The sequence below is a fragment of the Ranitomeya imitator genome, chromosome 8 (assembly GCF_032444005.1).
Source record: "Ranitomeya imitator isolate aRanImi1 chromosome 8, aRanImi1.pri, whole genome shotgun sequence".
Taxonomy (NCBI): Eukaryota; Metazoa; Chordata; class Amphibia; order Anura; family Dendrobatidae; genus Ranitomeya; species Ranitomeya imitator.
The window spans coordinates 21,605,928-21,621,603 of NC_091289.1; the positions used below are offsets into that span (position 1 = coordinate 21,605,928).

Genomic DNA, 15,676 nt, shown 5'->3' on the forward strand with positions numbered 1-15,676 from the left:
GTAGTATATAACACAGCCATGTGGTATATTGCACAGCCATGTGGTATATTGCACAGCCATGTGGTATATTGCACAGCCATGTGGTATATTGCACAGCCACGTTGTATATAGCACGGGCCACGTAGTATATAGCACAGAGACGTAGTATATAACACAGGTCACGCAGTATATAACACTGGCCATGCAGTATATAGCAATGTGGGCACCATATCCCTGTTAAAAAATGAATTAAAATAAAAAATAGTTATATACTCACTCTCCGTCGGCCCCCGGATCCAGCCCAGCGATGCTTCTCGCGACGTTGCGGTCCCAAGAATGCATTGCGGCAATAACACGTGATGATGTAGCGGTCTCGCAAGACCGCTACGTCATTTCCAGCCATTGGCGAAATGCATTCTTGGGACCGAAGCCTCACGAGGAGCGGGAAAGGCGCCGATAGGTGAGAATATAATGTTTTTTAATTTTTTTTAATTTTTAACATTATATGTTTTTATTAGTGATGCTGCATAGGCAGCATCAATAGTAAAAAGTTGGTCACACAGGGTTAATAGCAGCGTAAACTGAGTGCGTTACACCGCGTTATGCCACGGTGTAACGTAGTCCGTTTAACGAACTGCTAAAATCCTATGTGGCCGCTGACTGGAGGGGAGCAGGGAGGGGCCAATTCGCGGCCGCACTGTGCCTGTCGCTGATTGGATGCGGCCAGTCGGCCGCGACCAGACAGACAGAAGTACCCCTTAGGCAATTATAAAATAGATATATTAGTGGCAAGTGGGAAAACTGCAAGATTTTATATTTTTTTTTATAGATATATGAAAAATACTAAAAACAAAAGTAAGAATATATGATTGTCTTCAGCCCCTTATTAGTTGAAGTGCATTTATTACAGTAAATCTAAATTTTATATAAAAAAAAAGAGAATCTGACCGCTCATGGACAGACATCACTGTGAACACATGGAATTAATAGACGCAATGAAATCCTTGTCATGTATCTGTTCTCTTTATGGCCCAAGATATGGCCCATCACTTTCCAGTGTTTGGATCAGGCCTCACATGTCCAGCCTAATCTTCTTTGTTTCCTTTGATCCTATTTTATCTGAAGTGCATATAAATCTTAGAAATGTGTAAAGAAATCTTCTCTCTGTCTCAGGTGCTTATCCATGTCCCCACTCCTTCTCCCTGTCCTGCTTCTCAATTTAATATTGTTGGCTGCAGCAGGAGCCTGCCCCCTCTGCTCTGTCTTGAGTAAGACAAAAGCTCCATAAGCTCCACCTCCATAGCTGAAAATGGAGCAGATCAACTGCAGACTAGTCTGTGTTTGGCCGAACAAGCACCCCGGTGTGTGGGAGAGTTGGCGGAGATGATGATTGGCCAACTGATCGACCAAAGCATCTTTCGGCCGAAAACCATCTTAGGGCAGTCCCACACGTCCAGATAATTCCGGTACCGGAATTATCCGTGTCCGTGTTCCCCTGCGTTTCTGTGGCACACGTGTGCCGCCCGTGTGCCCACTGGGTACCACATGCACCGTGCAGGAGACAGCGCTAAAGTTTAGCGCTGTCCCCTGCATCGTGCTGAAGCCGCGATTCATATCTTCTGTGCAGCAGCGTTTGCTGTAAAGAAGATATGAATAATCCATTTTTTTGTGTTTTTTCGTGTATAAAATAAAGGTCCTTGTCCCCACCCCCTGTGCGCCCCCCCCCGCTGTTCTGAAAATACTCACCCAGCTCACTCGTTGGCTGTCGCTGCTTCCTGTCCTGGCCGCACCTTCTACTGTATGCGGTCACGTGGGGCCGCTCATTTACACTAATGAATATGCGGCTCCGCCCCTATGGGAGGTGGAGCCGCATATTCATGACAGTAATCGGCGGCCCCACGTGACCGCTCATACAGGAGAAGGTGCGGCCAGGACAGGAAGCAGCGACAGCCAGCGAGGGAGCTGGGGGGGCGCACAGGGGGTGGGGAAATGGACCTTTATTCTAAACAAGAAAAACCACAAAAAAAGGATTATTCATATCTTCTGTACAGCAAACGCTGCTGCACAGAAGATATGAATCACGGCTTCAGCACCAGTGGGGGGACAGCGCTTACTGTAGAGCTGTCTCCTGCACGGCACGTGTTTTACACGGACACATTGACTTTAATGGGTTCGTGTAATACGTGCGCTCCCACAAACACTGACATGTCTCCGTGTTTGGCACACGGAGACACGGTCCGCAAAAAATCAATGACATCTGCACAGATGCACTGATTTTAATTTGTCTACGTGTCAGCGGCTCCGGTACATGAGGAAACTGTCACCTCACGTACCGGAGCCACTGACGTGTGAAACCGGCCTCATGTGTATGGTGGGATTTAGGGTGCAATTATAGTGAATGTTTTTTGGGAACTAGGTTTCCTAGGAACACTAGTTTCCCGATGATTGGCCAGTTTAAATAGGCAACCAATCACAAATTAGCAAACAGAATCCTAGTTCTCTACAGCACATCTTATTTAAACAGGATGTGAGCTGCCGAGAACCTTCTCTGTACAAAAGTCATGTTAACAATCATTCTGTGTACCTGTCTTGTCTAAGCAAGCTTTTAAATAACAAACGATCGATCAGCTTGTATTTAGCCAGACGATGGTCGTAAGGGTATGTGCACATGTCAGGATTTCTTGCAGAAATTTTCCTGACAAAAACCGGACATTTCTGCCAGAAATCCACATGCATTTTTTTTCGTGGTTTTTCATGCAATTTGACATGTTTTTGGTGTGTTTTTTGTGCGTTTTTTTCCCAAATGCATAGAATAGCGGGAAAAACACAGAAAATCCGCAAAATTAATGAACATGCTGCTTTTTTTTTACATCGATGCGTTTTTTTTCGTGGAAAAAAAATGCATCATGTGCACAAAACATGCAGAATGCATTCTAAATGATAGGATGCATAATGTATGCATTTTTAATGAGTTTTTATAGCGTTTTTTACCATGAAAAAATGCGAAAAAACCTGAACATGTGCACATAGCCTAAGGCTAGGTTCACATTGCGTTAGTGGCAGTCCGCTAACGGAATCCGTTACACAGCGCCACTAACGCAATGTAACGGGTCTGTTAGCGCAGCCATTGAGCGCAATGTAAGAACGCATCGCTAACATATGCCATTTTTGGCATGCGCTAGCGATGTCCCGTTAGTTTCTGACGAACCTCGAACACTGCTTGCAGCGTTTTTGGGTCTGTTCTCGCTAGCGCAGAACGGGCATCTGCGCTAGCGGAATCGCTAAACGTCCCTTTTTGACCATTGCGTTAGCGCAGTCAGTTAGCGTATGCGCTAAACGGATTGCACTAACACAATGTGAACCTAGTCACCATCAATACTACCTTTGGCTGTAACCAAAAGACACATGAGCTTCTGTGCCATGACTCTTGACTGTCCTGCTTTGTTTTTAGACAGTGTTAAAAATGGAAGGTCAGGAATGAGTTCAGCTAATTTGGAGGAGAGCTCGTGACCCTGTCATTCACAGGCATACTTAGCCCAGCTGGCATGTTCAGCGGGGAATCAGCCGCAGTCTGAGACATCTAGCACCAACATATTTAGGATCAGGCATGTTAGAATCCAACATGCCTGATCTATTTTTCTGTTATCTGTTTTTGGGGTAAAATCACTTCCAATACACTTTGTGTTCACCTGGTCTAGCTGCAATTGTCAGGTTATATGTTTGTCTGATGTGTATGGCCACCTTAAAGAGGACCTGTCACTTGCTCAAATAATTTAGTTAAATACCTTTGTAGAAGTGCCTGAACTCCCCTGATTCTGCTTCTTTTTTCTGTTTTGCACTGTGTCGCTCCACGGCAGAGATATACACATTTGTTTCTTCTGGAGCAGACTATGTGAAATCTCTGCTGTGCAGTCAATCCTGTTTGTTCCTTCAATCTCCTCTGAAGGCATGCACTTTTACCCCCTCTCTCCCAGACACTGCCAATCACAGCTCAGCCATATCTGACACTAATAGACTGTTAAATCACTTGCTGGGCTGTGATTGGCAGCATCAGGAATGGAGGAGTAAATGTGCACGTCCTCAAAGAAGACTCTGAAGAAATGCCCAGTTGGACTATGAGCAGAGATTTCACATACTGCACTCCGAAAGCAACAAATGTGAATATCTCTGCAGTGGAGCGAAGCTGCTCAAAATGGAAAAGAGCGTCAGAATCAGGAGTGCTCAGGGATTTGTGAAAGTTATTTAACGGAATTTTGTGAGTTATAGGTTCTCTTTAATAGCCTGCTATGTATAATCAAGAAATTATGAGATAACTTGCCTAAATGTTGCTTTTTCTCGCATTGTTACCCGGTTAGCGCTCTCGTCCCTTTGTCCTTTCCCAACCGTATTTGCTGTGGTAAGCTTGGCACATAATGCCTTCCAGTATAATTGATCAAACGACTTGTGCTCCGTAAACCCAATTATCAGCAGCAAATAATAAAGCATTAAAACAATAGGAAGTAATGGCTGCGTCCTAATACTTTCCTTTCTCTGGATTTTCTCATCCATCCACCAGTCGGCCTTTGATAGATAATAGGTGATTTTGTCATTGTTACGTCGAAAGATCCGGTTTATATCTTTATTTTTGCTTTGTGGTTTTAATCTTCTAAGCCTGACGAAAAATTGCATTGGCGCCCAGTAATGTTACATTCTTTATGAAGGCTTTCTTCTTTTCTTCTTTTTGTCCATTCTTTCTCACCACAGTCGTGTGTTTTGATGCAAAAATTAACTTTGACGACAATGCGGAGTTTAGACAAAAGGAGATTTTTGCAATGGATGACACGTCGGAGACCGATCCCATTGAGAGCGAGGCCGCAAAATACGACTTGAAGTACATCGGTATGGATGGAAACATTGCTTGCTTTGGTAAGAACAGAAGTATTGTAACAGATCTTTTGTATCAGCAAACTGTTCATTTAACGCAGCTTTTATATAACCGGTTTGGTGATTGTTCCCACTGTCACTGAAACACAATGAAATCCTCGTGTTTGTATTGTTCTCATATCTAGTTTTGACTAACAATATTGTGCATGATGGCGCGGCTGCTGAGGAGTTGGTATTTCAATTCAAGACATGAATTTGCAAGATACAAAGTATTTAAAGGTCCCCCGATTGTTATATTAGACGTATCATTTTGGTTATAACTTTGTAAATAAACGGCATTACTTAAATTCTACTGATTCTGAGTTACATCCTGTATTATACTCCAGAGCTGCACTCACTATTCTGCTGCTGCAGTCACTGTGTACATACATTACATTACTGATCCTGACTTACATCCTGTATTATACACCAGAGCTGCACTCACTATTCTGCTGGTGCAGTCACTGTGTGTGTACATACATTACATTACCGATCATGTACTGATCCTGAGTTACATCCTGTATTATACCCCAGAGCTGCACTTGCTATTCTGCTGGTGCAGTCACTGTGTACATACATTACATTACTGATCCTGAGTTACATCCTGTATTATACCCCAGAGCTGCACTCACTATTCTGCTGGTGCAGTCACTGTGTACATACATTACATTACTGATCCTGAGTTACATCCTGTATTATACCCCAGAGCTGCACTCACTATTCTGCTGGTGCAGTCACTGTGTACATACATAACATTACTGATCCTGAGTTACATCCTGTATTATACCCCAGAGCTGCACTCACTATTCTGCTGGTGCAGTCACTGTGTACATACATTACTGATCCTGAGTTACATCCTGTATTATACCCCAGAGCTGCACTCACTATTCTGCTGGTGCAGTCACTGTGTACATACATTACATTACTGATCCTGAGTTACATCCTGTATTATACCCCAGAGCTGCACTCACTATTCTGCTGGTGCAGTCACTGTGTACATACATTACATTACTGATCCTGAGTTACATCCTGTATTATACCCCAGAGCTGCACTCACTATTCTGCTGATGCAGTCACTGTGTACATACATTACATTACTGATCCTGAGTTACATCCTGTATTATACTCCAGAGCTGCACTCACTATTCTGCTGGTGCAGTCACTGTATACATACATTACATTACCGATCATGTACTGATCCTGAGTTACATCTTGTATTCTACAAAGCGGCATTAGTATTATAAACTAGAAAAATACTACAGTTTCCAGAATATAACTCAGCAGCGCAAGCTTTGTGGAGACCATGAACATGCTGGAAATATTGCAATATTGTGATATATAAGTAAAAATATATATTTTTTTTTAATAAGATGGGGGTCCGTCTTATAGTCTGAACTTAAGGTATCTTTCCTGGTGAGATGGGTGGTGGAGTGGAGTTACTTGAGGCATGGTTTCTTCCTCAGGAAGCCTGCGGAGGCAGAAGTGGGGTAATGCTGCAGGCCCTGGGTGGGAGGAGGGGGTATCCCAGTGGTGTGCGATGCTGCTTGCCCGGTGTTAGCAGTGAGCAGAGCGGAGTGCATTGCTTTCTTGGAGGTGGGCTTCATGAAGATGGCCGCCTCTGGTGGCGCATGTGCAGACTTGAGACCTCTGTTCAGCTGAGATTTCAATCTGCGCATGTGCTTTTCTCCGGCAGCCATTTTCCTCAAGCCTCTGCCGGCCTTTGGCTTCAGGAAAATGGCTGCCGGGAAAGCAATGCACTCCGCTCTGCTCACTGCCAACATTGGGCCCGCAGCATCGCCCCACTTCTGTCGTTACCGACTTCATGTGGAAGGGACCCTGCCTCCTGTGATCCCACTCCACCACCGCCATAACCACTGGTAAGCTACATTCAGACTGTAAGACACAACCCCCTTTTTCCTCCCAATTGTTTTTTTGGGGAAAAATGCGTCTTATAGTTAGAAAAATGCGGTAACCTATTTTACTTAATGGGCGCTGAAATGGTGCTTAGAATCTGCAACACTAAAAAATAACTCACCAAAAGTTAATCGTAGGAACGCAGCCTTCAGGAGATTTCTGTCTTTCTTTTCTAAATGAGAATTGTGACTGCAGCTCTGAAGTATAATGAAGGCTAAGGATGACTATAAAATAAGTATCATCATGAATTTACAAAGTTGCTCAAAGCACTTTCAGGTGGACTTGCCGCTTAACCTTGTCTGCTTTCAGATTTCAAGGGTTTACACCTGGCACCAAGTTATAAGGCTGATGTTGTACTCAGGATATCAGGAGAATAGCAGCATGATTGAATCAAGCCGACACAAATTCTAAAAGTGAATAATGCTTTAAATAATGCATTTTAATTACCACTGTGTTCTTCTAACGATGACAGTCATTTTAATTTGGTGCCTGAATTGGACCTAACACAATTCACAACTTGTAAATAATAAATACCTTATACGCCCTACGAAATGACAGTTTTGAAGAATTTATTTCTCACAATCCTGCCTGTTGTTCTGCTATTCTTCCTGCAAATTAAAAACTCCATTCACCTTGTGAAATGGGGGCGTGTCTCTAAGCAGTCAGCACTGATTGGCCAGCTTTATAGCCTGCAAGGGCACACTTACCAATCAGTGACATTTCTAAGAGAAATAACAAGAGGAGCGGCACAATGTGGAGTTCTAAGAAGCCACAGAATACAGTTATTCCGGGAGTGGCAAATATTCTGTTCCAATGCAACAAATAGTGTTTGAAATGCATTAAGAGTTGGATTTTTTTTTTTTTTTGCAACTCGAAGGACGCAGACACAGGCACTACGACGCATGATGAATGTCAGAGCAAAAGTTATTTCGTGGACCCAGCTGAAACTAAGAAAAAAAAGAAAAAAAAACTTCTGTGCTGTAACATTTTCCTGCTAGAAATATACCGTAATTGGCGCTGTCAGAGGGACTCGCTAATAGTTGTGGTAGAGGAGCCTTTCACACCTGCAAATTACTATCATAGGTTTCAATCACCAGGCAGCAGTAAAAAAAAAAAAAAGAAAAGCGACTAGAGGCGTCAGCGAGCCGTTACTACCCGGACATTCATCTGCACATCAATCTATATTGGAGCAATTTCATATATATCAAATGCCAAAGAAGATGATGGGCACCGTGAGCGAGGATGGATGCACCTGTCAATAAACTCTGGAAAAGTCAATTATTAGGCAAGCCGGCAATGTTTAATCCTAATATATCTATGTCTGCAGAGGAGGACCACCAGCGTGTAAACATGGCTGTTCCGCTCATCTTTGTATAGCTGGATCCCTCCATTTGCCACCATGTATGATGATTTGTAACCTATTACCCCCTATTTGTACATGTGCCCTGCCGTCCTCATAACTGGGCTTAAAACGTAAAGAGATTCTATTTTTTTTTTTATTTTTTTATAGTATCTTTTTGTTTGTAAGGTACACCAAAAATTAATCAATTTTATATTCTTTTTTGGAGATTGCAAGTGTCATTTCTCTGCAGTGCCCCTGGAGGAGGTATAAATCATTGCAATATTTCAGATATCGTTTTTATTCCAGTTATTAGTATAAGCAGAGCCCCAAAGAGTTGCAAATTGCACAAAATTTGCACTTTATGTGCACATCACACTTTCTAAAAAAATTGAAAAATTAGGGAATAGTTTACCCGGTTCAACGTTTGGATATAAGCAAGGATATTCCTATTCAGTGATGGAGAGAAGAGAATTTGTAAGAAGGACGGTATTGAAACAATTTTTTTTTTCTAGCATCATGGATTGCTTTCTGATTGCCCTAACCGGCCAAGCTCTGGTTCCTAAACTTAATCCTAGAATTTGGTAACTTTGTCCACTGTTGTAATTGTATAGAACTTTTAGCAAAACAACCGACAGTCCAGTATTTTTCGACTTGTGAAGTACAGTAGTTGGTCTGTTACTACAGACAAGTGTTGTGTGTTCCTTTTAGTGTTTCTCCACTGAATTATTAGAATCCTTCTATCCACCCTTTTTCCTTTTTATTTTTCTCCAGTGAACGGAGCCGGTCTTGCCATGGCTACATGTGACATCATCGATCTTCACGGCGGTAAACCGGCAAACTTCCTTGATCTTGGAGGTGGTGTAAAGGAGTCTCAGGTGTATCAGGCCTTCAAACTACTCACTGCTGACCCCAAGGTAGGGACTAGGGACATCCATTGTGTTTGTTTTGGTTACCAATGTGTCTATGGGACCATAGGGCATAGAGGAGACCAGATCGATCCATTGATGGGTGCTGAGGCAGACCTCGGGTGACATTAAAAAAAACTAAATTTGTCACGCACTGACCTAAACTATAGCGATAAAACCAGTGCAAGGTGAAGATGGAAGAATTGTCCTTGGCTGATTCAAGTTTCCTGTTTTTATAAATTTTTTGCAAAAAAAAAAAAAAAAAAAAAAAGGCACTGGTTTTGATTATCCCCCAAATGCGTCCGTTCTGGTCAATGTCCCTTTTTAATAAACGGTTTGTGTGAGTTTAGAAAAACATGTCTGCTCTTTTCCAGAAACAGTGCAACGCGAGTACACAGACTGTGTCTGCTATTGCAGCTGCAATCAGTCGACTTGATTGAGGTTCGCTTGCAATACCAGAAGCAACCCAAGGGGGCGCTTAAGTGGCTAAAAGCATCAAGTCTCAAGCAGACCCTTTAATGGGATAATATGGCACACACAAACAAGGTTATTCATGGGTTTGTGTGTGTCACAAAGTTTAGATTTTTTTTTTTTTCTTCCCACTTTCCGTAATGTGTAGACTTTTTTTTTTTTTGCTTGTGACATTTCACTTTATAAATAAAGCTTTACATTTTGGGATTTTTTTTTTTAATGCAATTGTAAAAAATAACCCTGAGGTGCAACAACACCGTAGAATCCAAAACCCGACAAACCTTTACGTACTGATCTGCCTTCCGTTCTTGTGTTTAAAACGGTGCCTTGGAGTCTGGATCGTACTTGTAATTGGTCCCAGTGTGTGGTGTAATTGATTATCAGTGGTGTACAGATAAATCATCTCACAGAGTTACAGAAGAAATAAAGCATTAGTCTAATTAGTGGCCCATCTATGCAGAAAACTAGAATTTACCACGCGTTCTGTGACTTGCAGTTGTCCTGTGATGAATGGTGTGCCGTGCAGGAGTTTACATGTCTGGGGCTTTATGATGATGAATTCCAATTTCTCTTTTGTGATACATTGTTTGACGTAAACCGTACTGGACCATTATTTCATGTAGATACATTCAATTAATAATTAGTGGCTTAACATTGTTCTCAGGTCTTTAATACGTGTATGTAAATTGTTTACTTGCAGTTAGAGTAATCGTCAATGTACCGTCTGTAGCTGGGTCGCCTCAGTAGAAATATCACATGATCATGTTTCTGGTGTTTCTGCCCTCCACTACTCCACATTATATGAGATGTCATCTTATAGGCATCCTCAACACCTATAGAACAGCAACTGTGCTATGGAGAGATTGTGTTTCACATGCTGGGCATCAGAATAGCACAGCAGACAGGGTAGTCATAAAGTATTTGGGTCGCCTCAGTAGGCCAATCACTTGATCATGTTTCTAGTGCTTAACCACCTCCGATTGTGTGACACCTTATCCTCTACAGTCTTCACGTACAGCAACTCCCTCATCACATCTCTACTGCTCTCTAGCTCTTAATATCTTTTGGAGGGATCGTGTTTCACATGTTGGGTAGCAGAGCAGACAAGTGTTGTGTTAAGGCCCCGTCACACATAGCGACGCTTGAGCGATTCCGACAACGATACGACCTGTCAGGGATCGCTCAAGCGTCGCTATGTGGTCGCTGGTGAGATGTCAAACAGTGAGATCTCACCAACGATGCAGCAGCGATGCGGCGACCTGTAGCGACCTGTAGAACGATGCTATTTCATGATGATTCAATGGGATGTCCTGTCAGCGAGGTCGTTGGTAAGGTGTCAAACACAGCGATGTGTGCTACCCAGCGGGACCTCAACGATCAAAAAATGGCCCAGGCCATTCCGACACGACCAGCGATCTCACAGCAGGGGCCTGGTCGCTGCTACGTGTCACACATAGCGAGATCGCTACTGAGATCGCTGTTGCGTCACAAAACTTGTGACTCAGCAGCGATCTCGCTAGCGATCTCGCTGTGTGTGACGGGGGCTTTAGTAGGTCAATCGCATGATAATTTTTCTAGAATTTAACCCCCTCCACCTCTCGATTGTGACATCCTCTAAACATGTATAGCTGCTTGCGCACACATTGCTACTGGTGATGAGCAAACGTGATGGGATAAGGTGTTATCTGAGCATGCTCGTGTGCTAACCGAGTGTCTTCGGCAAGCTCGAAAAATATGTTCATGTCCCCGCGGCTGCATGCCTAGAGGCTGTTCGACCACCGCAACGCATGCAGGGATTGGCGAAGTCACTTGGTTAGCACACGAGCATGCTCAGATAACATGTTATCCGCGCACATTCGCTCACCACTAATTGCTACTGCTCTCTGACTCACCATCTATGGAGGGATTGTGTTTCACATGCTGGGCAGCAGAATAGCAGAGTGGACAGGTAGTAATTGCAGCATGTAACCATCAGATACAGAGACAGCAATAAAAAATAAATAAGTAATTAAAAAAAAGGTAAGATCTGTATGATTGTAGATTGTACCAATCAAGCATCAAAGCCAAATCAAAACAAATATGCAAACAGAAGAAAAAGAGGAGCAACCAGGCACTGTCTGCTGCTGAATTCACTTTTAACTCTACGAGTAGTAGCTATTAAAACCAGGATAATAGTAGCAATAGAGTGGTAGAAAGAATAGCAACACCGGCTGCACTAATGCATTTTACATCTTGTACCATGATCTTTCTCAGGATCAGACTCCGGAACCTGAGCATGAGTATAGTACTTAATCAGAAACGCGGTAGTACAGCCATGGATTTTTCATTTTATTCCCCCTCCTAACCCTATTTTAGTTGTTTTAGCAGCAGCCAGCGCCTTGTTGCTCCTCTTTTTTTTTTTTTTTTCTGCATTCACGGACCCACGCGGTGATCTGAGCAGTTTGTACATTGCTATGCATACTTGCATAGTTCACCACCTAATATTTTCATACAGTCCTACCTATGGGAGCGCCCATGCTTCCCTGATGTTCCTTCTATAGTTTCTCAGCAGCAAAACAAAAGGACTGCGCTAAACATAGAAAAATAAGTACCTCTAAGGTGTCAGCTTCTCGTGGGTATTCGGCCACTTACAAGAGCTTTTATTGTGTTTTTAAAAAAAGCTTGGAAAACCCCTTTAAATAAATTAATTGCTTTATTTTCACATTGTAAGCAGCACTAACCCGACCTAATATGCTTAACGAGGAGCCCCCCTTTCTTCCACCATCGATGATCGCTTTTCTCAGTGTATGTGCAGCAATTACCTGATAATGCTATGTTTTTTCCTCATTAGTCGTTTAGATTATTGCAGTTTACAATTATACCGTTCTGGCTGCAATAGAAATCAGTCGCTCGTGCACTCATGTCGGATGGATGAATTGAATAATTCTAATATCTAGATATTGCTATGGAGCCACAAGTGTTTTGTGTATCGAAGTCAGTATTGTGCACACTAAGTCCAATGATGGAGTTCCTTCTTGGTGGTGGATTCCATCTTGATCTACCCAGGGAATGAAAAATGCTCACAAGTCCAAGGTACGGTAGTATATTGGGGAGGGTGTCCTAATATCACGCCATACACGTTATATATAAGTCAACCAATATTACCGCCGAACGTGGATCACTGAAACAGAATGATCAGTTAGATCTATGACCAACCTTTGAACATGCATCATCGTTGAGATCACCGATTCCCAATTATAAGCTCTGACTGCATCATCGGTCGAATAAATCCAACATGGCCAAAGAAGTCTGAGAGATTTTTTTTTTGCCAGTGTACGACCGATGGACCGACCAATGAGCCATTGTTTTCGGCCCATTTTTGCTCATGGGAGTTTAACGTCCCCATAGACAACTGCGATGGGATTGGCCAACAGTCTCTGCTCTATCAGAGGAGGTAAAATTTAGACGGACCCTTAATGCCTTTTCCTTTAGGTGTTTAAGAGATAAGTTGCTACCAAAGGTGTCTGGCATCGGCCTCCCCTGCTCTTACCTTTAAAAACACATAAACTTTTGGTCAAAGCTTATGGTGGAGTCGGAAGAGAATGAGCGATTGGCCATCAGCAATCTACTATGTGGTGGACCTTTTAGACTTTTTGGCACTTTTGACCTCAGAGATAATTGTTTTGCATCGATTCTTGTACTTAAAGGGAATCTATCATCAGGTTTTCATCACCTTATCCGATAGCAGTATAATGTAAGGTCAAAGACCCTAATTCCATCGATGAGTCACTTACTGGGCTACTTGTTTTAGTTTCAATAAAATCAATGTTTTAACAGCAGGAGATTATCACTAGAGGACTAGTTGTCTTGTGCCATATAGTCCTCCTGCTCTCTGTCACCCCGCCCCATCACTAATTGGCAGCTTTGTGCCTATGCAGAGTGTACACAGAAAGGTAAGGGCGGGGTACACAGCTCAGCATTCAGAGAACAGCTAGATCTGCAGCAGATAGAAACCCACTACGTGATACATTGCTGGAATTTGGAACTCTGTCCCTACATTATTCTGCTCTCAGATTACATAGTAGAAACCTGGTGACAGATTCCCTTTATTATGCCTTCTATAATAAAGCAATATAGTCAATGATTGAGATATGTATGGTCTTTTTTTTCTCAAGGGGTTAACTTTTATTTTTTCCTTTCCAAAAGAGCCTATTTTGTTTCCTACCGTCATGTAGGTCATGTCTCGTGGTCTAATCCCAAGGAATCCAGCGTCCCTGCTATCTGCCGCTAATAGAATTACATTTCCTGAATGGTGGCGGTGTCGGAGCCTGCCCGGCACTGGTGTTCTTGTCAGCCTCCTGCCTATGTATCTGAATTCTCTGCATTATCTACAGCAAGCACGGGTGAAATCCAGTGAGAGGCGAGGGCTCTGACTGGTGGTCTCAATCCTCCCTGAGGCTTTTCGCCCTCTGCTAGGTTAATTATTTTATTTTCAGCTTATCAGTGAGTTATTTTCTCTTCCTCCCTGTTAATCGCTATCACCGGCGCTGCACCTTTTCCCCGGCTTCTCTCCTCAATTAAAACAAAAGACAAAATTGTTTCTGAGCAAACATCTGTGGCAGCGTCTGAATAATTGGAGACCGTAACGTACTTCTGTAAACAGCCTGTAATTAACACATTTAAAAGTTGAACTCGTTATACAGAAGGTTAAATGCACTCATTGAATTTTTCCGGTGTGTAGCGAGCTACTTACTAACACTGGTGAGTTTCCCTAACAGCAAAAAAAAACCAAAACCCTGCAAAGTCTTAATCAAATAGTTCATGCTTAGGGTTGAGTCTGACTTGGGAATATCATTGATGAGGCTGGTAAAATATATGTAGATTGGAAGTTAGAGAGACTTGTCCTGGCGAAATTGCATGGAATGATGATGTAGACTAAAAATTGTTCTGTATGGTTTAATGGGGGAGTACACCAGCTTAACAAAGTTAGCACCACTCCAGTAAATAGGAGATAACTGTTAGATTTGTGATTTTCCTTGTTGACCTCTAGTTGAAAGTCTGCATCAGGTTGCACTGGAAGCCTGCTTCACTATTCAAATCTGTGACATTTAAGAGATACAAAAATAGCCGACAGCCTAGCTATCTCCATCAGTGGCATAGGCTTGCATGGCACACGCGCCACCATTCTACTTTTCCTGAGAGTTGTCTTGTGGCCAGAAAGTTTCCTGTTCTGTCATTGGTGGAAATCACAATGGCTATGTCCACCCCCTTCTCTTACTCTACCTTGGCTAACACCTAGTCAGGCTTAGCTATTAAAGTTGAGCAAAACGCTCTGAGGACCTTGGTCCAGCTTCCACGGTGCTAGTTTGTAACCTCCTGACCAAAGCTCTTTGGACCTTCCCTGGTGACTCTTCTGATTACAAAGCTTTGCAGCATCATCTCTGTGACTTAGAGCATGCGCGAGGGCGCCTTGGAGTATACGTGTGCACCTTGGAGTGTACACGGAGGGTGTGGGAGTGTACACGGAGGGTGTGGGCGCTCTCGGGCGGGTATGGGCGCTCCTCGGGGGGTATGGGCGCTGTCGCGCCATGACTACTTACCAGAAGGCAAAGTCAGGGATACTGACAGGTATCAGAAGGATTGAAGGGCTATGGTGTCGCTGTCAAAGGAATACCGATGAGGCTACTAGACCAGGGTCCTGTGAATGTTTTTGCTCAGCTCTAGTAGGTTTCGAAATCGGCAGTCAGCCAGCCCCCTTCAAATGCAGCACTGATGACCCACTCAGAACAGGAAATGCTTTCTTATATCAAGCACTCGGCTAGAAGAGGAGCTGACGGGATCAAGTGTGAAATGAGGACGTCAGAACAGTTTTGGAAGAATTATAGAATAGTGTCAAATATTGATTTTTATTTTTTTTTTGTCTTTTTAAATTGTTGCTTAAGAAATGTACTGAAATCATTTATATGAATCCCAATCCTCTGCACATACAAAGCTGTAATAATCTAACCCCACCTCGGGCCGCCTTTATTTCTCCTTCCATTATGTATCCCGTTCTGTAATCAATAGCGCATGCTGTAATTTTTTCTTTCTCCGTGTCCTGCAATCATGCCCGCAGATCTACACAGGTTGTCTAATTCTTTCTTTCCCTTTGTACACGTAACCCGGAATCTAGTTTTCACAGAAG

General features: G+C 43.0%; 1 protein-coding gene across 1 annotated transcript in view; it reads left to right on the top strand.

Moving 5' to 3' along the window:
• The window catches only part of SUCLG2 (succinate-CoA ligase GDP-forming subunit beta), a 185,846-nt gene that overhangs the window by 91,096 nt on the left and 79,074 nt on the right, over positions 1-15,676 (top strand). Inside the window, exons 8-9 of the mRNA XM_069736543.1 lie at positions 4,723-4,884; positions 8,909-9,051. Of these exons, the coding sequence (XP_069592644.1) occupies positions 4,723-4,884; positions 8,909-9,051 (305 nt within the window). The remainder of the gene's footprint in view (positions 1-4,722; positions 4,885-8,908; positions 9,052-15,676) is intronic.